At 36.6% G+C, this 27070-nt stretch overlaps 1 protein-coding gene and 1 long non-coding RNA gene across 3 annotated transcripts; one reads left to right on the plus strand and one right to left on the minus strand.

The window, feature by feature from the left end:
* Nucleotides 1–131: 131 nt before the first annotated feature.
* LOC121408258 (zinc finger protein 236-like) lies at nucleotides 132–23061 on the minus strand. 2 transcript variants are annotated; one of them, XM_041599662.1, is made up of 8 exons: nucleotides 22920–23061; nucleotides 9439–9800; nucleotides 8475–8617; nucleotides 7820–7950; nucleotides 2405–6945; nucleotides 1567–1819; nucleotides 1038–1172; nucleotides 132–468 (listed from the first exon to the last, which is right to left on the minus strand). In XM_041599662.1, the coding sequence occupies exons 1-8, from the start codon at nucleotides 22969–22971 to the stop codon at nucleotides 341–343; spliced, it is 5745 nt and encodes a 1914-aa protein (XP_041455596.1). In that variant the 5' UTR covers nucleotides 22972–23061; the 3' UTR covers nucleotides 132–340. The 2 variants fall into 2 exon arrangements, with proteins under 2 accessions (XP_041455596.1, XP_041455595.1); XM_041599661.1 differs by having other exon boundaries at nucleotides 9439–9803.
* On the plus strand, nucleotides 13314–18241 carry LOC121408259. The gene is made up of 4 exons (XR_005969024.1): nucleotides 13314–13608; nucleotides 14449–14532; nucleotides 14798–15007; nucleotides 16011–18241. It is a non-coding gene; the product is annotated as an uncharacterized LOC121408259 (long non-coding RNA).
* Nucleotides 23062–27070: the final 4009 nt, after the last annotated feature.

Here is a 27070-nt window from a genome sequence, read left to right on the forward strand (position 1 = left end):
CAATCGTACGATTGGCTACGATTTGAAACTAATTTGGCTTTTGCTCCAAAATAAAGGCTTGCAACCTTTCAAAATGGTTATATTAGTATTTTTTCAATTAATTTTAACCTCAAATAAAATGATATGTTCTATTCACATTTTCAGAAAATGTGCAAAATGCGATTTATTCCAAAATCGGATCACGAACAGTCATAAGGTGTGCGGTGGCTTTAAGTCTTTTTGGTTTGGTGTCCCACTTGTTGAAAGTCAATGCGATGACATCACACTATACTGACTCAGAAGAATCTGTCTATATCTTGGGATGGTCTCCCACTGGGTGAGAGTCTATGAGACTCATCTACTATGCCGAGAAGAGTCTTAATATATCTAGGTCTTCTTGGTTGGTTGTCCCACTAACAGCATTACCAAGCTGAATAACAGCATCCGTTGACAGCTTGTGTGCTCTCATAAGGTGGGTCTTTAGATTACCTTTAAGAAAAAGAATAAGCAATATAGTGGCTCTTTAGAAAACAAAAGATTTTGAAATTACCATTGAAAAATTGCCAGAAGATTGTTTTGGGTTCAGTTATGAATAATGAACATATAATGATCATCAATATAATCAATTGAAATCAAAGACTGTCCAATGGCAAACGTATCTACAGTTTTAATGGATTTACTCTGGCAATAACACCGACTAGCAGATAGGGTATCAACAGAGGAAAGCAGATAAAAATTCGTTAAAAATCATGAATTGAAGAATATCATTAAGGTATGCCTCTATCACTAAATTGTTATGTGCCATTGCAAATTACAGAATATCAATAACGTATTCACTATTATTAAAAAACATGTATGGTGGAGGATGCACTAAAGATGCCCATTATCATCAGCATCGTCCTCACCTTCAACACCATCATCATCATCAAATTATTTTCTTCATTACAAAGTAATAGGCCAAAAGTAAAAGCAATAAGCATCCTTAAAATGCCCTGATACATAAAATGAGTGAAGGAACTCGTTTAAGTGTTTACGGTTGAGAAAAAATCTTCACTCACCTTTTTGGGAAAAGGACTGATCACAATATGGACATTTGAAAGGACGCTCTCTGGTGTGGACGTTCATGTGAATCTGAAGTGAATTCTTCTGACTGAAGGACTTGTGACATTCAGGACACGAGTATGGTTTCTCACCTGAAACAAACAACAGAAATGACTGATGAAATAGCATGTTACCAAATATCACAAGCAAAAAGACACTCTCTTCACTAATAGTTTAACATTTGTCGCACCAAAGTGATGGACACTTCAAACTGGATCCATACATGATGAGAAATTTACTAGGCTTTTTAGTGTTTCTATGCTCCATTGTTTTGTCACGAATCAACCTAAATAGATGCCTCAGGACATCCAACTAGTCAAGGCCGTCTTTACAATAACAGGCTGTCACTGGTGATTTATAAGCTGGAAATAAGCAAAGCTGACCAAGGGAAAACCAGAAAAGTAATAACATCTGCATAAAATATGTAAAATAAAAAACAAAATAGTTAAGAGATATTTTCACTAATAAAGAGCAGCTATCACAAACCTGTATGTGTTCTGAGATGCCTCTCAAGTTGACTGGGCTTTCCAAATACCTTTCCACACGTGCTACATGCATGGGTGCTACTCGTCTTCTTGGCTTCCTTCTTCTTTTTCCGTTCGGAATCATGAGTGGTCATGTGATCTCTCAGGTGACCTGGACGTTTGAAAGACTTGCCACAGACCTTACAGGAATGAGGCCGCAAAGACTTGTGCTTTTGCTGTTGGTGTTGGCTGAGCTGTTGCATTTTAGTGAAGAGCTGTTGGAAGATTTTTAAAAAAAATCATTCAGTCAAATGCAGGTAGTAAATAGTAACAAGCTTTCAACGAGAATGTTTAACGGTTCTGGAAAATACATAAATTTTAAATGGAAATCACATTTCCTCTTTGACATAAACATGCAACTTTTCAAAATCGAGAGATGAATTAAGCATTTGTATACTATTGCTATTAATGGACATAGCAGCAGATTGCATAGATTGGTCATGAAATATCATATACTTGCACAATGTGCAAAATCAAATATTAATATCCGATCACTCTGTTTATAACCACTGGAAATGGAGAAGAATGCTTATTGCTACAGATATCAAATCAACAATTTCAGCGTTTAATTTAATCTATCATGCATTATTTATTTTTCTGAATTGTAATGTAATATCATTATGTGCTGAATAAATATAACACGTATAATATTTCAAAAAAAATACTGTTGACTGATTGATGTCCTAATGGATTGATTGTTTATCAAACATAGCTGCATCAAAAGATCCTGAATGCCCAATGTACTCAATATAAGAAGGGGAAAAAAAGAGATTTCCTCAAATCTGAATATATAGACTTGCCTCATTGCAACCATCAACTGAACAAGGATAGAGAGATCCAATAGCGGCTGCAGCATCCTTGGCAGACATGGTTGGCTTTTCTCTCAATACATGATGACCTCCTACCAAAGACTCTTTATTTTGAATGTTTCCTTCTGTCACATAAATCTCTTCTTCACTATCCTCTTCCATCTCCTCTTCATCATCATCTCCATCATCATCATCCTCTTCCCCACTTTCCTCCTCTTCTTGCACAGGAACAGCATCTGAAGTAGTCGCAGTTGTTTCAACATTCTCATGCGACGCTAGATTAGCGAAATCAACCACGTTCACGGTAACTGTCCCTGCCGAGTCTGACTCTCCGAGTCCCTCACTTGATATTGTTATTTGATCTTGGGAATGAGCAATGCTGGATGTTGGTGTATATTCTACAGGGTTCTGAATGTTTGGTTGTTGGAGTAGGATATTGGGTTGTAATGACAGCTGGTCTCCTGATAACGAGAGTTGGAATGACTGACCAAGGTTGGACATATCTGGCTGTGAAGTAGGTGTGTCCGTCTGCACCAAATGTGTACCTCTTTCACTTGTATGGATGGTGTACAATTTATTGGTCATGACCGGCTCATCATGAGAAACGTTCTGAGCAAGGCTATCTGGAATATTCATCTGAACATCGGAACCTTGCAGGAATGGGGCCACTGTATTTGGGGGAGCCACAACTTGCGTTGCCATTCCTGAGGAACTTGGAATAAAGGATTGGTTCTGGAGGGATGGGATGATGTTCTGAATACCTGAATTTTGGACAACTACTTGTGCTTGATCATGGCTGGTGTTTGGAGCAGATGTTGTCTGAACATGGATGGTTTGCTGTTGATTAGGTACACCAGTATCAATCCTTATCATATGTGGAACCTGCTGTAAAGCTGATGGTTCCATCTGTACAAGGAGTCCAGTCTGAGGGTCAATAGTGCCATGTATGTTCTGAGATAAATTGACTTCCTGGTTACCAATTAGACTTGAAAGATCTGGCTGGGAAAGTTGCAAACTAGCCTGTCCTAAATTAAGATCTCCAGTCTGCAGTGTGATGGCATTGTGCTGCTGCAGCTGCTGAATTTGCTGAAGGAGTGTTGGATCAATTTGGACAGTAATGTTGTTTGCATCCAACCCTTGAATTTGAACATTTTGACCCAAGTTTGTTCCCGTTAGCTGTAACTCCAAACCAGTCAAAACAGTTGCTGAATTTTCAGACCCGTTTTCTGCATTGCTCATTGCGACGGTCTGAGGCTGGTTACCTATATTAAGTTGGTGTGCTGGGATCGTTTGCAACACAGGCTGATCAGAAGCAACTGGAACTGGCACATGGGTAACCTGAATATCTTCGGATCCTTGCTGTACAACTTCTGCATGAGTCGTCTCAACTATCACCTGTTCCACAATTGAATTCTCCTTGTTAGTGGCAACTTTCTGTGAAGCCTTACGTTTCCTTGCTGTTGCCGGCTTGAAGTGATTTTCAATATGTTGCTTTCGAGAACCAGAAGTCCTGAATTGTTCATCACAGTGTGGACATTTAAATGGTTTGGCACCAGTATGTAGCCGCATGTGAACCTTCAAGCTCCCAACAGTTGCAAATGTTGTTTTACATATGTGGCATGTCTCCTGCTTTCCACCTTTATGGGTTCTTAAGTGACACACTAGCGTTGACTTCACAGCAAAAGAACGGTCGCATTCTGTGCATTTAAATGGCTTCTCCCCAGTATGTGTTCTTTCATGTCTAACAAGATCACAGGGCTTTTTGAAAGACTTGGAACAATGAGAGCATTTATTAGCGAACAGTGGTCTCCTTTTGATAACATCTTCCTTGGATAAGACCTCACTGACACGATTCTTATCATTCACCATTTGGACTAGTATTCGCTCAGATGTGGATGCATTTCTGGCCAGGGGTTTCTTTGCAATCTGCTGAGCCTCTTCTTCGTTAAACCTGATTACGTTCCTTGGACGTTTGCCATCTTCAAGTTGCTCGCCATCATCGCTCTCTGTTGCATGGTCTTTCAAGTGCCTCTTCAGGTCCAGTTGTTTACGGAATGCCTCTCCACACTGCTGGCAAGAGTGGGGTCGCTGATCAGTATGGATATTCATGTGTCTTACAAGGGAGCCATTGGTTGTAAATGAAGTGTTACAAATGTTGCATTTGAAGCTCTTGATACCTGTATGAGTTCTATAATGATTTCTCAGTGTACTGGCAGAAACAAAAGACCTGCCACAAGTATCGCATTTACAAGGCTTTTCTCCTGTATGTGAACGAATATGCTGTTTTAAATGACTGGATTTCTTGAAACTCTTTTCGCACATGTGGCAAGGATACATCTTCTTTTCTCCTTCATTAGACCCAAACATAGATGACGGATTATTGGCAGGCAAGCGGTTGGCTTCTGGCGGAGGTGGTGGCGGTGGAGGCAGTTCCTCTTGGACCGGCTGGATATTTGCTGTCTGAGAGAACAAGGAAGCAGATTGTCCTGTAATTGCCTCCAACTGTTGTTGAATTTGTTGTGTTTGGAGACTAATCTGACTTTCAGCAGTGATATCACCTTGACTATTAGTAAGACTTTCCAATGTTTGCTGATTGAAGGCATTTACATAATTCTGAGCTAGGCTAGACTGAGCAAGAGCTTCAGGGGTCAATCCTTCGGCTAGCAAGTTACTCTGGGCAAGGTTTTGCTGTGCTAAAGCTTGAGAAGCAAGACTTGTTTCATTAAGAGCATTTGCTGCATGGAGTCCATCTTGACCAACAGTAAGCTGACCTTGTGCCAAAGCAAGAATGGAGTTTGATGCCTGTTCTATTGCCAAATGCTCAGCTAGGTTGCTTGCTTGCTCTGCAATAGATTGAATCTCTTGAACATGGTTTGAATCCTGGTCTATATTCTCCTGTTGCTTGGCCTGAAGAGCTAATTCCCGCTTATGCATCTTCATGTGTTTCTTACAATTGACAGAGGTCTTGAATGTCTTTTGACAATATGGGCACATAAACGGGCGTACATCTGTGTGAGTTGACATATGACGTTTCAAGCTGCCATTGGTAGTAAACAGACAATCACAAATAAGACATTTATAGGACTTTACACCAATATGTGTTCTCTCATGAGCTTTTAAAACTCCTGAAGATATGAATGATCGCATACACGTCATACACTGGTAAGGTCTTTCTCCAGTATGTGACCGGACATGCTGCTTCAAATGGCTGGATTTCTTGAAACACTTTTGGCAGAATGAACATTGATAAGGCCTATCGGAAGTAGTATTTTGCGGCAGCCCATCTGATAGATAATTATTGAACATATTGCTATTTCTCGGTGGCTGCTGAATCAAACCAGTATCTGTTATCAATATAGGTTCTTGGAGTGGTATGTCTGGCAGGTCAAGGTCTGGGAGTTTCTTTGCGCGGGCCTGGGCTGATCTACTTTTCTTTTCACTATTTTCCTTGAAGTGGGACAGCATGTGCACTTTGCGTTGTCCAGTTGTTCTAAACTTCCTATCACAGTGTTGGCAATCAAATGGTTTCGCTCCTGTATGCAACCTCAGGTGGATTTTCAGACTCCCGTGTGTTGCAAACATTTTAAAACAAACATTGCACTTATATTCCTTGACCCCTGCATGTGTCTTCATGTGGCTCATCAAGGTACTCTTGACAGTGAATGTCTTATCACACTGGGTACAACTGTAAGGTTTCTCATTTGTGTGAATGCGGACATGACGCACAAGGTCACTGGGTTTCTTGAAGGTCTTCGGACAGTAATTGCAGGTATGGAGCCGTATTCCAGTAGGAGCACTTCTCTTTACCATCACTCGCCTCTGAAGAATATCTGCGACAAAGGAGAATAACTGGTTAAGCTGGTTATTAGCTGGTGCTACAGTGGCCTCTGTTGATACCGTTGGTGCTGTGGCAGGAGCAGGAGGTAAATCAGCGGGTAGATCTGGAGCAGCTGGAGCCACAGGAGTGTTAGAGACAGTAGGAGCAGGAGTTTCAGTCTGTCCTTCAACCACATTGCTTGTTACACCACTATTGTCCAGTGCCTGTTGTAAGATGTCTGTATTGATAGTATTACCAGATATGATCTCCTGAATCCTGTCCAATGGATCCCCTTCTCCAGCATTCTCCTCTACCATATTGATCAGTTGCTCAAGGGCGCCAGCTAATGCTGGAATATCCACACTACTGTCTAACCAATCTGCTCCTTCCTGGATAGCTGAAAGTGCTGCCTTGAGTGAGAGCAATGGACTTGAAGCCTCATCGCTGTTGTGAAAGCGACTGATATGAGCATTCAAGCTGCTCATTTTGCGAAAGTTACAGCAGCACTGTGGACACTCGTACCTCTGCTCCAACTCGCTGTTAATCTCGTGGACCCTTACAATATGAGCCCTCAAGTTCCCACGCTGAGCAAATTTCTGACCACAGAATTCACATGAATGTGGTTTGGTTCCGGTGTGCTTTGTCAAGTGTACTTGCAGAGCTCCATTTTGGTTAAATGCTTTATCACACTGCGGGCACTTGTATGGCTTTTCACCTGTAAATAAGCAATAGCATAAATGCAAATTAAAGACTGAAAGATATTGACACGACCTTTGCAGACAAACTAGACCTTTCAGTAAGTTCATTTTAGTCACGGAATCAAATAAGTTGACAATAAAGACAATCACATGTTAACTTGTCAACTTTTAATACCAGAAAGCACATATAATTTATTCATTTCAATATACAAACGCATATATGTATACTATTAATATGGCGGCTCAGCTACAGCCGGGGTAATAATATGATACCAATTATCAAAGCGCAGTAGAGTATATGCACATAGTAGCTGCGCTATATAAATGGACCTATTATTATTATTATTACTATGGTTTCTTTCCCATTAAGATTGTGAAGGTGAAAGTGTTTAAGTTCTAGCATAGAAATCTAATTTGTATAGGAAATGTTTTGTAGCTATCCTAAAGTGCTATATCACGCCAAAATGTCTATTAAATATGACAAAGTTTAATTAAAATAATTCAGGCTTACTTGAAATGGAGAGTAATATTTTCTGATCTGCATTTGCTCAATACTCTGTAAATACATATTTTCCTGAAAAATTGTCAGGCAGATATCCCTTTTTTTTCTTCTTAAATATAACCCTGTGTAAGTTTTGCTCAATTCTGTGAACATTTTATTTTCTATTGTTACCAGTACCACAGTTAATCTTTAATATGATTCACATTTCTAACCTTCACTCTTTATTTTCCTCACTACTTTTTTATACAAATATAAAAACAGTTTGTTTATCAAAATAATTCAGGCTCCTCTTCCACATCAATATGCTTATAATCAGTGTTGTCAACACTACTGACCAAAACTTTTATAACCTCCCCCCCCCCCCACAAAAAAACAGAAAAAAAACTCACCTGTATGAATACGAATATGACGCTCCAGCTGACTAGGTTTATTAAAAGATTTGCCACAATAAGTACAGCCATGATGGAATTTTGATCTATCTGGGTTGCGTCTCACAAACTTTGTGTTCATAACCGCTGATCTGTATCCATAATGGAGGGGGGAAAAGAACACAAAAATTATCCATTTGACTGTTTCTATGTTAAAACATAAATTAAAAATAAAGTATACATTATGAATTTATGATACCAAAAAATAAGATTTGAGTGAAAGGAAAACATGAACGATTAAATTTTCCTAGGGCACTGTTCAAAACAATAGCCATTTACAGCCATGTATAATACTAGGTCAATAATATTCAATAATACAGTTCTTATTTGTGGTACTTGTTTTTTTTTTCTTTCCAAGTGATGCTAGCATCAATCTTCCTAATAAAGTGGAAAAATTACAGATGCAATTGCCTGCTGATCGCCCGCAATGACAGCACACGCAGTTGCCTGCGAAGTCCATGCAAAAAAGTTTGTTGCGGATGATTTGCGAGTGATTGTGATTTATGTTCTATGATATAACATAGAAAGTAACTAAGAATACCCATGAATATCTTAACGGCCTCTAAATCTTCAATCAATATGCACAATATTTGCACACATCTAAAAGCCTACATACCTAAACTTGGGTTTGTGTTTCTGCCTCATGTGTTCTTTGAGTATGTAATGCATAGGGAACTTCTCTCCGCATATCTTGCATGTGTGTTCCTTAGGTTCATTGGATTCATTAGCATGCTCTTGAAGGTGTTCATCTAGAGATCTCTGTTCAAATTCAAAGATAAACATCAGAAGTCAAACAGCTGCATAACAAGTTGAAAATCATAGCACCAGTGTTGTGTACATGTGACCAACTGGTAATAGATCCAAGTTGCTAAGTACTGCTCCCCCCCCTTGCTTTCCAAATTCTTTAAATGAAGTCCATCCCAACAAAAAGTTGATTTGAACAAAAAGAGCAAAGTAGCATTATACTGACAATTTCATCAAAATTGCATATAACTTAATAAAGTTCTGACATTTTAAAGTTTCACTTAATTTCACAATATGCACATCCCTGTCGGTATGCAAATGAGGGAACTGATGACATCACTAACTATCCTTTTTGTATTTCATTACATGAAATATTACATAATCTCATTGTCATTTGTCATTATTTTGCCCTAAACATGTGTAATTACCATTGTTTGAAATTTTATGGTACAGTCATGTTGGTCCTTAATTGTCAAATCTGTAAAAATGGAAATATTGTATAATGCAAACAATAAAAAACAAAAGAAGTAGTGAGTGAGGGACGTCATTGATTCTCTCGTTTGAATATCACTGATTTGCGCATATAACTGTTTTGTGAAAAATAAGAAAATATTTTAAAATGTCATGGCTTTCTTATTTTACATCCGATTTTTATGAAATTTTCAGCATCATGCTAGTTTTATTTTTCTATTTTTATTCAAATCAACAGTTTTCTGGGGTGGACTTGACCTTTAAGCAAGCCCAATACCAGACACTTCCTAATCCCTATGTGAAGTCAGAATATAACAACCAATACTCTTTTTCTAAACTGTTAATATATATCTAATGTGCATTACCTGGAGGCCAAATTCATCCCCACACTCTGGACAGATAAGAACTTCTTCTTTGGCATGAAGCATGATATGTGACTTGAGACTTGCCACACGGCTGAACTTCTTCTTGCATTCTGGACACTCCAAGTTCTCCACATCATGAGTAGCCTTGTGAAGGGTTAGGTTGTATTCAACATTGAAGGACATGGGGCATTTATCACATCTGTGCAGCTTGTCATACTGGTGGCTCCGTTGGTGCCGTTTCAAGTCTTTCCACCGAGCAAACTCCTTAGCACATTGGACAATTTCACACTTGTATGGTCCATTGCCTGGGCTTTTGGGAGGTGCGACCACAGCTGGGACAGGAGCATCTTCCTCAGCATTTACTACTATAAAAAAAAAATAGTGAATATATAGATTTTCGAATAAAAAATTTCTTGCATTTTTTTATTCGGTTTACAAATTTAAACGGCAACATGATGATTGAAAACACGATATACATAATGCATATATCGAAAAACAAAGGGTGTGTTTCATGTCCTCCTTTCTCAGTCGTAAAAGTAAACGTCTTTCAAATCATGATTCAGAGGAAAATTTAAATTTCGAAAAAGATGCGCTTGTACTTCTATGCGATTATATAGCTCAGATTTTATGACCTTCAGCATCGTGAATGCGACATTGAACACGATTGAGTTTTGAAACATCTTTAAAATTGCTCTCTCATTGGAAGCCTACATGTACATAGTTTAAACTGTACACTAAAGCTGTGAAAGCGGGAAAATTAACCCTAAGAAGGCTGGGGGGGGCTGATTTCTTTTTACCCCGTTGGTCGCTGACTTTACTTTCAAGTCTTTTAATATCAAAATTGTGCAGTTCCGATATCACGCAACATTTCATAAGTGCATGCAGACCCAAAATTGCTCAAAAACATGAATTTGTGCACAAATCCAATGCAAAGTGTTTTTAGCCAAAATTCATAAATGTTATTATTATTATCATTATTTGTTTGGCGTCACCTGTGCCTGGGAAGCGAAAGGCGAACTGAATCACTATGATGCCGTCTCTCCTCCCGATATAACTGATTGGGGGATATCATTATCATGTTTGGTCAAAATAAAATCCCTGACAATTTCCATTGACAAAAACAATAAAAAAACAGAGAAATACATTAGAAATATAGAAAACAATGAAATGTATAAAAAAAATAGTGTGATGTTGAAATTCTTTAAAGTACATTTGATCAGATTTCTATAAGGAGTCTGTTAATACCAAAAATTAACATTTTTGAGGCATTATTTAATTACAGCAAACTTTTGACTTTACTTAATTAGCATAATTTATTAGCATTAGCAATGAGATTTTTTGCAGAATGTGATTTTATAGTTTTGTAGATTATGTCATGGGTAACACAAGTACCAATTTTCTTCACAATCATGCAATTGACAGCCGTGATTGACAGCTGAATCAGCCCCCTCCACTCGTCTTTTTAAGCGTTGTAATAGCCCAGTCTCTTTAGAGTCAAAGACAGTGAACAGTGCACAGCTGATCATGTTTGTGTTCTGTGTTTTGTAAGTTTTCAATGATTCATGTTGCTGTTTTAAATTTGAAAATTGATATACAGTGCATCTAAAAAAAAACTATACACTTTTGAAATGGCTGCCAAACAAAAAATATGTCAGGGCTATTCCACGGTTACTCACGTTACATTTGGAGACACCTTGACTCATACTTGGAGCTGTAACTCCATTATTATTGATAGGAACTAAACATCTCCTTATCACAACAAAGTACACAGTCTGACTATCCTTTGTATAAAAACAAAACTTGGGAAATTCTATTATGCTCCTGGCAAATCTTTGGAATGTGTCAGTTACTCACGTTACATGATTTGGACATGCATAAAATGAAAAGTCGACATAAGTGAAAAGTCTCCTCATACAAGGCTTTTATGAAAGTTGATTATATCCATTTCAAAGAAGTATATTAGGGAGACAAACTTTGTATATAATCAAAAAAATAAAGAACACATGGTTTTTACTTGGGGTGCAGATAATATGGTTACTCACGTTACGGTTACTCACGTTACATTTTGTCCATGTATGGTTAACAACACACATGTCATTAAAAATTCAATAATGTGTGTAAAATTCATTGCTAGGAACATCAAAAAGAGATTTTATACCAAAAATTTGAACAATTGGAGCTTTATTAGGGAGGAGGGAAAAGTATGATATCGCTTACTAATTGTGCATAAATTAGCATAATCGCTTAATACCAATTTGCATGAAATAAATTACTGTATAGTATTGTAGATTATGTCCAAGACAACCTGCACGCAAATTTTCGGCGTGATTGTGCGGCCAATGGCCGAGATCTCAAGGGGGGCCTGGGAGCCCCCCCCTTCCCCCCCTGGGCCATATCAACTCCCAAAATACCCCGGCCTAGATAGGGTTACAGATAAGGGCATTCAATGTGTTGTTCGAACACTCTTTAAAGTTTGGTTAATCAAAACCAAGTCTTACTAATGCACTCTCGCATTGTGAATACTTCTACTAATATTCAATTTTTTGTGTGATTGTATGACCACTGATATTTTGATGAACAAAAAGTCGCATCAAAGAGATGTACCCTCATTTTCCTTTTAATTAATCAAAAATAACTTCTCAACTCACCATGACACTTAAAACTTGACATCCCACAGAAAAATGAGACAATGTTACCGAACTGAATAATTTTTACTGGTTACTCACATTACATGATGGTTACTCACGTTACAAAGTTACTCACGTTAGTTTTTCTTCATCATTTTTATAAAAAAATTGTACTTTTTAATGATTTTGATAGTCATCACTGTGTCAAAGATTGTTTGAAGGAAGAATTTAAAATCCCACCAATTGTGAAGAATTTTTCTCTCAGAAAACAAAGTCCTTTTTTTTGGTTATTCATGTTACATCACCTGAGCAGGTTGCAATATTCATTTTTGAATGAGTACTACAAATTTAAATACTTGAAAAGCGGTTGTGTATTTAAGAAATTTGACTCTTCTAAACTTCAGAAATATATAAAGTGGTATGTTGTTGCAATAATAAAATGTTAATAAGGCATATTTCATTTTTCACTCTTTTTCTTGTATTTTGGTACACAATGGAAGACACAACTTTTGACCTTTTTTTTCCAAAGTATACATATGAAAATAAACTTATTTCTTGTTCCTGAAACTATCATGTATGAAGGACTTGAAGTATTAATTTTAATTTTTAAGCTCATGTCCACCAACCTGTGGAATTGCCCTGTCACCTTTTTGGAAAAGACCTATGAAAGCCAATAAGGTCAATTTTTAAATGAAACCAAAAATAATTTGGCAAATTATCCATACTTGAGCACTATCCACTTAAACAAAGAGTATGAAAATTAGGCTGGGCAGGAATTACACTTCCAATTTCTTTCATTTTCTGAGAGGTGAGTCCCTAGGAACTTGCAAAGTTGATAGTGTTGTGATAAATTAATGATTATTCATGATCAATTTTGGTTGTTTGAGCAAATTTCATGAATTGAAATTGAATGCATGAGTGAACATGAATTGCAATTTTGAGTGCATTTTTTTTTCATGTGAATCTCAGCAGTGTATTCATGGGAATCAGGAGAATAGGGGTGAAGTGAGTGAAGATGGTTGATGGGACAAAGGTCAACAGAACATTTAGCCCCCCCCCCCTCCCACCTTCTCTCTTCTTGAGACAAGGCTTCGCTTGGGTGGGCAGGAGTTTAAAGGTGAGTCCTTTGGGACTTGCAAATGTAATTAGGGTGTTGTGCTAAATTAGTGATCAGTTGAGACCAGTTGTGGTTCCTTCAGCAAATTTCATGAGTCAATGAATTGAAGTTTTGGTGTCATAATGGCCCGAATTCACGAAAAACCTAGCTCCTGGTTTTTGGTGGTTTAAACCCCCTCCTGGTTTAAACCCCGAGCTGGGTTTTTCATTTGCGTTTCACAAAAGAGGTTTAAACCCCGAGGGGGTTTAAATGCGTCATAAAACGTCATGAAACGTCATATTTTTTAGTCTGCTCTTAGATGTGGTTTAAACCATGGTTTAATTTTATGAGCATGCGCACTTGAGGAGTTTGTGAAAAATCCGTGAAGCAAAGAAAATTTTTCTTGCGGTCCTGGACCTGACAAGTGGTCTTCTTGATTAGAAATTCGTAAGTATTCTTCTTTGAATTCGTAAAAAAAATTCCCGCTTTCCTTCTCTGGAATATATTGATACGTTTTAAGCAGTTATATGAAATTGGTAGTGTTGTTTTTCATGATTGCGAACGAGGTTTTGATATTGACAAGTCCAGACGATGCACTTTATCGTCGCGTGTGTATTGCCACAGTCCCATCCGTGCATGTAAGTGTTGGGATATTTTGTCGCTGTGTTGTTGAACGAGTTGAAGGTGCTCAGCCGCGGGCCGGCCGGGCTTACTTTTATGAGCTTCACGAGGATATTTATATTATTATGCCATCTATATCTTAATTTGTCAATGTCAAGATGAAAATGAAATATCTAAATCTACATAATTTTTGTACTATTTGGTGCATTTTAAGAGGAGAAACTCAGAGTCAGAAAGATTTTTTTTTTCAATTTGATTTTGAATTTGCCTTGACTAAACTTCGTAGGCCTACTAAAAAGCCTAAATAAGTAAATTGCATTTCAAATTCAAAATATACATTTGTAGATCGAGACCTACCTTTTTGCTTTCGGCACAGGCCAATTTTTGAGGCTGTAGGAATATTAAAGAGTTGATTACTCAAAATTTGGTCTTTTCACTTGCAAATAGAGAAAGTAGAGCCCCCCCCACCAAAAAAAAATTAAGTTAAGTCGTTAGGCCTAGGCCTAATTTTGAAAGGCATATTCCAGTTTCAAACAAATTATTACAATATTTTTTTTATTTATTTATCATTCACAGTGTTTACTGTGAGATTTGCATTTAAAAAGTGATAAACCAATGAATATTTAAATAAATTTTTTTTTTTTTTATTTGACCACTGTTTCACAGAATTACATCGGCATCAGAGGTACCATACAGTGTAGGTCTCTATGGATTATCTCCATCTTCTTCACAGCTTTAAATTACTAAGAGGTATGACTATGATTATTAATTTGATTTACATTGTTTTGATTTGTTTAAAAGTATTATTGAAATGATTTAAGATATCGAACATGAAATATTTAGACTGAAGAAATGAAATGGCTTGAATGTAGTTTTTGTTAATCTCTGGAAGTAAATTAAGATTGTAGTAATTATGTTGGCAGATCAAATCTACATGCACATGTACAGTTTGGAATGATTATAAAGATCACAAAATAAAAGAATTAAAAATAATATTCAACTCTTCTGCATACAGCTACCTTTCCCAAGACATTGTGGGCTACATGATGCTAAAAATCCATCGAAATCGTACAAGGATGGGCCATCTCGAGATCAGTATCGACTGTCAAAAGAAACCGTCACCAATATGCTGGAAGCCGAAATGAAGAGGGACACACAGCTCAGAGGATAGATCAACTTCCTGTTTATTTGCAGGTGTTGACAACTCTCCATTTTTATGCAGTGGGTAAGTAATTTAATTTTTCATAAACTATTATTGAATGTTTCTTGGCACTGTTAAATCTAAATGACTGAGATTGTTTCTATAATTTTAGGACTCCAGATAAAGCTGATGACATAACAATATCTAGAAATCAGAGAAGGAGCACATAAATAAGAGTATCATTTCAGCAACAGTCAAGTACCTATGAATTGCATAATATAAAAATTCCAAAACTACCACAGCAGTAGTGAAGCTCTGCTTTTACAACTGTTATGTCAGGTTAGAGTTATAAATTTTGCCATTAACCCGTGGTAGAGCTTCATGAGGTTCACCAAACTTGTACACAAAATTTTGAAATTTTGAGTATAAAATTATGCTAATTTATGCAAAATTTATTCATGCTAATTTATGCGAAATTCATAATCACAAAAAATGCTTCTGTATTTGTAGACCAATTTTGATTTTTTTTTCATCCGTCTGGTAGAGCTACATGTACATGAGGGTCGCCAAATTTCCACACAGACTTGAAATTTTGACTAGAAAATTATTTGTGTTAATTTATGCAAAATTTATTCATATATCAGAAAAAATGCTTCTGTGTCACTTCTCTATTAATTTCAATTCTGTTTCCTCAATTTATGTCACAAATATAATTCACTAGTGACGACTTGGCTGAAATTAAAAATTGATGGTACATTGTTCGGGTACTGTACAACCCAATTATTTTTTTTAACTTCAATCAAAAGATGTGCAAAACTTCAAGGTAAAAAGTCATTAAAGCATTGGGCAAAAAATTATTCAATAGTTGTTTTTGAAAGTCAGCAATGCTGCTATATTGAATCGCATAATGATGGCGAGACTGCCAAAGGCGTTCCACTTGTTAAAATATATTGGAGAAAATTGTATGATATTTGTACAAGATGAATATTCATTGTTTATCATCTGTATGTGCTTCAATGAAATGTTTTAAATTACCTCAAAACAATCACCTCACCCATCAACCATATGGTTTGTTTTTATTTTACAGGATCATTTTAAAAGATGCATGGTGGTGAGGCAGCAATATAGCAGTCATCAATGTGTCAGAAGCTAAAGCAAGAAGGAAGAGGCAATACATGAAGATTCCTACAAGAGAAGAAGTTGAAGCAACTCGGAGACAGTTCTATCTAACTGTTAGATTTCCAGGAGTGAAAGGTGCAATTGATGGGACACATGTCTACATCAAGAGCCGGGGGGGGGGGGGGGATTGGGCCATATGCTTCTTATATACCCCTTCCAACTTCATGTGGAGAGGAATGCCTATAACAATGGCAAAAGCATTAAGAACATAGAAACACAGAGTTCATTCAAATTTATGAAGAATACTTTACTTCTTTATTTGTTAATAAATTGATTATTATAACCCTGTGATTCCTGCAGCTTAGCTTCAGCAACCTCTCTTTCTTTATTCAAAACGTCCATTCGTAGTTTGTGCTCCTTCAAGCTCATATCGTGTCTTTCAATCTCATTTCATGCTTTTCAATCTCATATCATGTTCTTTCACTCTCATCTTGTACTCTTTATAAAGTCGAGACCATGTTTCTTCCATTGAACTTCAATTCTAATGGCATGCACTTCTACCAGCTCAAACTCTTCTGACAGATGATTCTTTTTTCCTTGAGATGGGTAATTCAAATTCCATTTTGCAGAACAAAGGTTTGTGGTATTGCTGCAGGGTTAAAATTCAATATTGAAATGCATTTAAGTACATAACATATAGTAACAGTACAGTTGTAAAACACATACTATAAATCATGTTGTCAAAGATGTATGTTGTTTAACGTACTGGTAACTCTCTACTTGATAGGTTCAGCTTCTGACACCAATGTACATTGTGTTTTCTGATTGTTCTCGGAACCATAAATTGAATTTTTGAAAACATTAAAGACTTAATTATAAAAATTTCTTTAAAAACAGACAACAATGCAATGCATTCTTTTCAGAAGTATACAATATTCAGTGCACAGTTCATTGAATTGCTTGAATCTGGTAACACACATATATTGAAGCCCTTTTCATACTTCAAATGATTCACCCTCCCAGTTCAGTTTTATAAATCCCTCTTCACCTCTAAATACCTTACTACATATCTGTAGTATATTCAGATTATTTTGTGTGTACCAGTGTATTGTGCATCCAATTGATCTTGTAATTACATGTACATGTACTTGTACTTCATTTGGGGATCATGTTTAATTTGCTACAGTATTTAACATCTATTTCAACTACTTCTGATATATGAGTCTGGCCAAAAAATATTCTGGCAGAAAGGGTCAATGGAAAAGGGAAAAAAAGGCATGGTAATTTTAATGATACTAAATTACCTTGAAGAGGAATGCGATTTCGAAGAAATTCCAGCAGTCTGGGAATGTTTCCTTGATACCTCAGACAAATGAATTTGTAGAATTTGTCCTTGTTGTGAAATAAATAGATGAACTTCTGTTCTTTTGCAGATTTATAAATATCAACAATGTGTCACATTCATCTCAGTTGGGAGGGTTTTATTATTTTGTTTCAAGGAAAGTGATGAATACTCTTGATAATGTAATTATATTATGATTTGGGAAGTATTTTGAGAGGTCCACTATGTGAGATAGTTTTTATTCAAAAAAGCTTCAACTGGACATGGAGTTTTCACATTTGCAATCATTATTTGTGTATTAATTGCAACAAGCATAAAAAAGAAGAATGACCTTTCATTTTGTGAGGATGCATTTCCTAATTTAAGAACTGTTTATTTCAATAGATTATCAAACATATTTTTGTTTCATAAAATATTTAAAAGATAAATGTTCTTTACACGGTTGATTTATTGAGATATGTCTTTCAGTCAATGATGGATTTGAAGTGGAGGGGGGGGACAGGATGTTTGATTAGGTTTTATTTAAAATTCTTATATGCAAGAGTATTTTCTAATCATGTATTACAATAAGGATTAAGAATGCAATTTTATAGTGCTTGCTTCAAAGGATTTTCACTAGTAGGAAAATTGTATTCTGCACTTTTGTTATAAGTACCCCCTTATATATATTATGGGGGGATGTCAGATATATTGTGAGAAATATTCACCCAGAATGGGAAAACGAAATCAGAGTAGATGCACTTGGTTGTTTGGGTGGTGTAACTTGAGGCAGTGCTGGATTTGAAGTTGCCGTATTCCATGGTTGAGGGAAATAAAGATGATAGTTTAATTCTGGGAATGCTTTATATTTATATAGATTTTCAACAAAATTAAATGCATAAATGATCTACACTAACTTATTAAAAGAATTTTGTATGTATGAAAATGAATTAATTGGAGAATTAAATTAATAAAAAAAATCACTTCAAAAAACAAAATCTATTTTTAATTAATGTCAACACAGTTACAAAAAATAAGCGTGAAGGGAGTGAAGTCAAAGTAGATGCACTGGCTTTGCTAGGTGTTATTGGAACTTGATCTATACATGACCTGCAATGTATATATATATATATATATTTTTTTTTTTTTTTTTTTTTTTTTTGGGGGGGGAGAAACATTGTTCATTGGATTAATACATTATATGTACATGTACTGAGAATATTATATGCCTATCGAATGTCCACTCTAATGAATTTGACATTTGAAAATATTTCCATTATATTTTTTTGCCAAGGTATTTTGTTGTACAATCATTAAGACAGGAAATAGTTATATGCTTGTATATTGAAATTTTCATGATTTCTCTATGTACACCGCCTTGAAATATTGAAATAAAAAAATAGCTAACTTTAAAATATTTAAACTGCTTTGATGTAAGATGCTTCTTATTACAGGTTTTCTGTTGATGCATTTTTGAAAGAGCAAGGGGAGGGGGTGACAGAGAGAAAAAGGTAGTAGGATGGTGAATGTGTGTGCAGTAGCGTACCTAGGATTTTCCACAGGGGGGGGGGGCAAAATCGTCCGCAAAAAAAATGACAAAAAGGGGTCTTCAATCACAAGGATTTCGTACCAGAAAAAAATGGACAAGCAAAAAAAAAAGTTCTCGTCGGGGGGGGGGGCAGGGATAGGTCCCTTGCATGGGTTGTGACTCGTCAGGGGGGGGGGCAGTCTGCCTCCCGTAGGTACGCTGGTGTGTGAGAGAGATATAGAAAGAAAATGAGCGGTAACAAGAGAAAGATTATGAGAACGAGAGAGAACACTTCATCACTTTCACTTCAATATTGTGTAACTATTGAGAAAAGTTTCAAATTGAAATGAGAAATAGAAATTGATATAATTTATTTTGATAAAAAAATATTCAGGAAATATGTATGATAAACCTCTATTTTTTTTTGGGGGGGGGAATAAAATAAACTTCTAATTCTAGCTACAACTACCCCACCCCCAAAAAGGTTATCTTTCCAAAAGTCGGGTCATCTCGTCCCAAATATATGTTTTATTTCGATTTTGAATGACCTTGTATTTTTCACCATCATAAAAGAACTAAACTATTTTGAGTAGGGATTTCAGCCAATGTTCCAGTGATCCACAAATATTTATTTTTTATGCGTGCTAGAGTTATAGGATGCACTTTTGATTACCATTAACAAAATAAAGTCAAGATTTAGGGAATAAATCAGGGCGGTCTCAATTTTAAGAAAGGAAAATAAGCAAATTGGAGGAGTTTACTTCAGAAAATTTTGGGGCGTGTTCTTTCTAGAATTTACATTTGAATTTAATTTTTTTGATATTTTTGGAGATGGAACTGGATTCAAAGGTCGTTTCGCAATTTCGATTATGACGTAAGAACAGCTGATCGACAATCTTTGTTATGATTGTTGTTTTTATACTGAAAAAGCATTAGAAGACCCATATATTTTTCGAATATTGGTTGCCGGACGACTGTACGGGCATGCGCGTTGTTAACTCTCAGCTCAGCCTCAACTAAACTTAGCGATCGAGATCGTAGACATGCAAAATCAACAGCTTATTTTCATATTAAATGCCGCTTAACACCAAAAAGGCAAGTATTAAGAGAAAGCGATCTGATAAGATACTACTTAATCTTGAAACTGATGAAGTAATTATATTCATACTTCAAGTTTCATCGGGTAATCTTTATATTACATCTGTTTGTTGTCATTTTCTTTTCAGCCGAATTAAATTTATTCAATGATTAAAAACATGACATCGATGTTTACGGATGGGACCGACATGAGATTATCGTCGACGCGCAGACGACCGCAATGGTTGAGACAAATTTTCATTTTTATTGCATTTTGTGATGTATATAAAAATAGCGGATGTACAATACAATTCGACTCATCAAACAATGAATACGTTTTTAATGTACTTTCATTTCATGTAATCGACTGAGATTGCAAATTTCGGTATTTTATACCCCAGACTCTGGATTTTCGAACCCTGTTTGCCGTGGTCAGCAAAGACGTAGCAGACAACATACGCTCTTACTGAGCATGCTCAGAACCGTGGACTAAAATTAAACCATGGTTTAAACCATGGTTTAATTTTAAACCATGGACTAAAGAAACCATCGTTCGTGAAACAGAGAGGGGGTTTAAACCCCCTCGGGGTTTAAACCTCCTTTGTGAATTCGGGCCATAAAGTTTACTATTTTTGCTTTCCATATATATAGTTCTCTTACCCCATGATCACATATTATTTATTTAGCGGCCATTTCAAAAGTGGTCTTTTTTTAGACACATTGTAGATGCTCTTAGATTAATAAACTACATGTACATGTTTATAAATGTATGTGTATACAATATGCCTGAAGTTTCACACATTTTCAAATAAGACTAAGAAAGTGAGGGAGCGAAAACCAAGCTCGTAATTTGGGCGCTTCTGTATTTTCAAGTGACACCCAGTGCAGTAGGATTTTGTGCATGCTTTTGATGAATTTGTGAAAATTTTCAGTACAAAAAAATTAAGCACCTTTAAGCCAGGCCTAAAATAAATTTTCAATTTAGATTTGGGTGCTCAATTAAGCCACTGCAGTTTGCACTGTCTGTGTAAAGAAATATATATATATTATAGGCCTGGCTAGCTATGCCTAGATGCAGCACGCCAGCAGCAAAAATTAATTTTCATATTTTTTTGTGTGAAAAGTGTGAATAGGCCTAGTAGTCTTACAGATATTTCTCAAATGTCTGTTTAGTGCTGATCTGAATTGATACATATTACAAATATGTCAAGGGTCTGTCCCTCAAAGTGGTTTCAGTCCAAGCGCCCTGACCATGACTAGACTAGTCTAGACTAGAGACTTGACCTGGATCTGTTTATAGACTCGACCACAGCCACAGGGCTTGCATAGTCATAGTGAATCAGTCAGTCGGCAAGCCCCTGTGTTAATGAGCAAATGGGCCAGATTTATCCAAGTCCTCTCGTGGCTGAATTCATGTCCCTGCAAAATCTCGTGAATTGTGAGACTTTCTTTCTCAAAGAATTTAACCACTTTTTCCTGGAGTAAAATTGATTATTTTTGTACCATTGGGAAGAGTAAATGTTACTCTTTCATATTGGTTATTTCTTTTGAATAAAATATTTTGATAAATAAGTGATTTTTTTACGAGAAAAGATGGATCAAACAGAAATTTCTTCCTCTGTTTAAACTTGCAAATTGTGCAACATTTTGTGTTTTCGGTACCAACATTATTTATATCATCAGAAAGCTCAAACTCTATACTTTCTTACAATGCCATTCTTGATATGTGGCATCTTTTAGATGGGTCAGCAGCCAGCTTTTTCCATCAAGATGCAAGACGAGATTTCTAAAATTTCTGAGTAACATAAAATCCAGAGTTCTGATTGGCTGAATAATGTTTTCACAACAACAGGCGCGGGTTATTTGAAGAGATTACCACATGAGTGTGACCTTGCAGAGGCCCAGTGTGGGGAACATTGGAATTTGCCTGGGTGTGTGGTCTCTGTGACCAATCAGAGTGCAGTATCCTTGTTTTTGAGCTGCTAAATGTACTTGGCCTATGAAAAGCTGGCTGCTGACCCATCTAAGATACATCTTCTTATACAAATTGTATCATATTAAAGCGTAGATCTTCAGCTTTATTATGATCTGAAAATCATTTGTACTCAAACAGAAATCAAGTGTGAAAACAACAACATTTGTTGCATGAAAACAATCATTTTGTTTCATGTTTTATATCAAAAGTTTTCCCTATACTACAACATTTTTTAAAGAATTCCAAACACATGACCTGAAAGAATGATTCTTCTTCTTTACAAAGATACCAAAAACATGAAATTTGGTTAATATTTAGAGCAGCAATGGCAGAATAAAAAGAGGTGTTTTGGTTCGCACCAAGCTCATTAACTATGCAAAAACCCTATAGTCATGAATATCACTTGGATAAAAGAAGCTACTTTTTCAGGGCTTGCCGACTGACTGGAATAGCCCCGCCGGACGATCGGCTAGCCTGGCGCTTCATCTCGCTCAGCCCAATTTGTGTGTGTGAGTGTGTGTATCAATGCAAGTTATGAGGCCTAAAACGGAATTCAATATTCCATGAATGATGATGAAGATTGCAAAATTCCATAACTTTGTCTCCCTAAAACTTCACGGATTTTAGCCAAATCCTTTCGATTTTGGTACCAAATAAGGCTTCACATAATAACCTTCGATATGATACATTGGATTTCAAACACGGAGCGCAAAATAGCTTTAGTAAATGGAGAAAATATATCACTCCGCCGATAATTTTATTGTGCAAATTTTGCACTTCGACGACCACTACGCTACACGTACAGTACACGTACGTACACACATTACGCTATTACAGGAACTACATACTTGCTATACGGCTTGCAATGCGGTTTGTGCATACAAACTCTCGCAGAACCGCATAACACATCTCCACAAAACAAACGATTTCAATTGCATTGAAAAGGTAAAATGTAATTTAAACAATAGAAACTTACACCCAACATCTTCTGCACGATATCGGAGTCGAACAAATCGTCGACGAGGCATATTTATTTTTCAATTTCAGCTTACTTTATGAATTAGCTCGATCTTTACTATAGAAATGATGGAAATTCACAACGGGTATGCTGACGTCATCAAAAGAAAATGCCCGGATGAACAGTACAGTCAACGACATCGATCATTTGAACCTATTGTTTGAACTCAGAATTGAAAGAGGTACACGTTTATTTTTTACACATGCACCCCCGGGATGCACCCATGACACTGATTATTATTTCATTTTTCATTTATAGTGGGGGTGCATGATGCATATGGAACTCTTGCTGATAGCTCGTCCCACCTCCACCCCCGACGCCCCCCCCCCCAAAAAAAAATGGGTCCTGCACCACTACCCCCAAGAGGGGGTATAGGTGGATCCAAATCGAGAGTGCCCGCTCCCCCCCCCTAAGTTGGCGGAGCAAAAAAGGGGGAAAGAAAGAAAAAAGGGAAAGGAATGGGGAAAGAAAGACTCCGGGCCCCCCTATTGGCGAAGGCTGGATCCGCCCCTGATGCCAGTATCAGAGTATGCATCACCTATTATTTGGTCTTCATCCATATTACTGCTCGCCAGTCTGATGTGCAGAAGCGAGTTTGCAGGATCATTCTTGGTGGATATCATTCCGATATCATACAGCCGGGCTCTGGACCAGCTCAATCTTGAATCGCCTATGCGGTGTGTATCAAAAAAAAGTTTACACTAAGAAAAAATCCTGTAAAATTATACTTTTGTAATATCCTGAATATTTTTCCACATTTTAACACTGGTACAAATCCATTTAAGCAAATGACGATATAACTGTCGAAAATATTTCCGCTTGAGTGAGCACCACTTACTTTTGAAAAGTTAGTGAAAAATGATCATGCGCAGAACTTTTAAATAGTTATGCAAACAAACGTAGACCTTAATCATGATGAACACATGGAATTTAGCTAGTAAAATTGATTTGAAGATATCTTTTACATTTTTAACTTGTTTCCTTGCCCAATACATTTCGAAGAGTGCATTGCGCCCCACCCCATCGTGACGATATATGCTTTATATACACTGAGCTGTGATTTACATGAAATTGCTTACGCTTGATTTTCATTTTATTATTAATTATCAAGCTTTTGAAAAGTGTATACAATCGAGTATTAAATGAAAATGTAAACCCACTTTAAATGATAAAAACTTAGTGAGATTTAAATGCTGGAGATGTCTGATATAAAGTTTTGTTCAGATTCGGTTTTGTCCTCAAATCCATGCAGCTGTCACAAAAAGGGTAAAGGTTGTGCTTACTAAGTGTTGAAATTTCATTTTGGGTGGCAAAATTGTTCTATTTAAAATGATTTAATATATCCGTTTTAATTCAATTGACTAAAAATGCAAAGGAAATGTATGAGAAAAGATTCGCAGGGTAAGTTTGATTTCGCCCTTTCCCCTTCACACAGCGTGAAAACCAGCATTTCTGCGAGCTTTACAAAAATGGACAGTGCTCACTCAAGTGTAACATTCTGTCAAAGCTTTTACTTTCATTAGATAGATGAGACCCAACCCCAAGAATATTATACCCACGTGTTGTATATTTTCAAATAAAGGGCTTTTGCAAAGTGTAAACTTTTTTATACGCACTGTAGATCCCACCGAGAGGGGGTATTCTTTCCTTTTCGTCTGATCCCGCGTCTGATCTCCTCAGGTCGTGGCGCCATCGTGACTTTCTTCCCCAATCTCGTCAGTCTGTGTCTGGAAAGCAGTTACGGAACTCTCACCTACCACAGGAACCCAAATCAAAGGAAATGTAGGATATAAAGCCCAATGTCTAATTATCATCCCGAATTACTCTCAATGACGATTTTTGAGAAACTTCTACATGTATATACATTTCAATGCAAATAGTATTCATATTACAATATCTACATATAGTATACTGGCATATTTTTCCGGGCAATACTGTGTTCAGGTGTGAATATAAATTTGATAATATAATATTTCCCGGGAATATTTCCCCATTCTATTTATTGTCTGTTGAATTTTGTATTTATAGTACTAGATTTTGATGAATTTTTATTTCTCTATTGCATAATTATAGTGGCAAATGTTGATTAATTGTATTTATTACACTACATGGCTTCATTTTCAGCGATTTGTGGCAATTAATGATTAATCTATTTTCTACTTTCAACGGAAATAATGTATGATTAACTAAACAATTCTCTTCAATTTATTAAACTTTGATCGCTTGAGTTTCTATTTATCTGATCTATCTATATAGACCCAATATTGTTATCTATCAACGATTTTTCTTAAGTCTACGAGGTCCGACGAGGTCTAATACATGTATTATTTATACTTTCTTTTTATGTGAACCATTTTGTAAACACATTTTTTTTTCAGCCATTGGCTGCATGTGTATTGTTTTTGTAATAAATAAACCATATGAATACCCTGCAATATAAAATAAAGAAAAACAATAAATCAATCAATCCATCCTTCAATGAATAAAAATTAAATGCGTAAAAAAAAAGTTAATCACTATAAAAGAATGGCGTTTGGTCCCCGTTCTTTCCCTTTCTCTCTCTCTCTTTCTTTGTTGACGCAATTTTACAGTATATGAGCACGCACTTTTCGCCTCCATGCACCCACGATCCTCGCAGGTTCGCTCTATATAGGCCTAACACAAAAAGGTCTAAAATATTCTTAATATTAATAAAAATGCTTACCGGTAAGGGGTTTATTTAGTTTCGGAGGTTAGGTTTGATTGTTGGCTTAACGTACAATTTTCAATCGTGGAGCAATTGTCGGGAGCAATGGAATTTAAAAACCATGCAGCTCGCGCTAGACAGCTATTATAGGCCTCATACCATGTGGGTATTCTATTATAGGGGGCCGCTTTGGAGCTTCCCCTCCCCTCCCCCCCCCCACGCCGGGTAGGCGAAAGGGGGGGGGGCGCCAAAAAAAGTAGAAGAAAAGAGAGGAAAAGAAAAGGGGTGTAAAAGGGAGGAAAACAAGAGAAAGAGAAAAAATAGGGCTAAAGAAAGAGTAAAGAAAAAGAGAGAGGGAAGAGCCGGCGTCGAACTGTTCGACAGAGGCCGAGGGCGCCGAATTTATGTTCGACATAATGTGGCCGAATTGATGTCCTAAATAGGGGCGCCGAATTGGTGTTCGATGATAGGGGGTGCCGAATTAAAGTTCCACATAAGGGCGCCGAATTGATCTTCAACCTATATGGAGGCGCAGAATTAATGTTTTACCAACATGACAAGGGGCTCCGATTTGATTTTCGACATAGCGGGCGCTGAATTGATGTTTTACTAAGGGACGCCGAATTCATGTTCGACATAGGGAGGGGGGGGGGGTCGCGGAATCGATGTTTTACTTAGGGACGCAGAATTAAAGTTCGACATATAGGGGTGCCGAATTGATCTTCAACCAAGGGAGGCGCCAAATTGATGTTCGACATGTAGGCATATATTCATTCTAAATTGCATTCGCAGGGATTTAAAATAAATCTATCAGATGGACTGTAGTTATAGGGCCGAAACAATCGATTTTAAAATTTAGTCTGAATCCTACAGATTCATTTTTAAATCTAAAAAAATTTCAATGCAAATCCCTCGAGATTTAAAACTAAAATTTAGGATTCAAACTAAATCCAGGAATATATTTCAAATCCCTGTCATTAAAATACATGTATATGGGATCATTGCCCTGGTTTTAACACATACCCCGGACATAATATTAGGCCTATATGCAGTAGGCCTATATACTAGAAATTAGAGATATATACTTAGGCGACATATTTCTTGGGGGGCAATGACCGAGTTCCACACTTATTATATACATAAAAATCATTTATTGCAAGATAATTTTGAGCAGAAGGCTGATGGATGGCGTATCAGGCCTATAGATAAGAACCTTATTAATAAAGTTAAAGATAAAGTAACAGCATACAAAGTAACGTGACACTGAAAAACTATCAAAATTTGGTGTAAAATATTATAAGTTTCGCTTATCATCAGTTATAAATATCAGCAACCTCTTTACATTTATAGGCCTATACGAGAGATCCGATAATCTCCCCAATCTGATGCATTGTTTCTCTTTTATCATAATTTATGCAATGGC

This window comes from Lytechinus variegatus, chromosome 2 (genome assembly GCF_018143015.1).
Source record: "Lytechinus variegatus isolate NC3 chromosome 2, Lvar_3.0, whole genome shotgun sequence".
In the NCBI taxonomy this organism is placed as follows: domain Eukaryota; kingdom Metazoa; phylum Echinodermata; class Echinoidea; order Temnopleuroida; family Toxopneustidae; genus Lytechinus; species Lytechinus variegatus.

Coding starts and splice junctions, on each gene's coding strand:
- LOC121408258 (XM_041599661.1), bottom strand. CDS start 22,971: ATGCCTCGTCGACGATTTGTTCGACTCCGATATCGTGCAGAAGATGTT. Junction 1,820..2,404: donor CAGTTGATGGTTGCAATGAG/GCAAGTCTATAT, acceptor ATCTTCCAACAG/CTCTTCACTAAAATGCAACA. Junction 469..1,037: donor TCAGTCCTTTTCCCAAAAAG/GTGAGTGAAGAT, acceptor TTTTTCTTAAAG/GTAATCTAAAGACCCACCTT.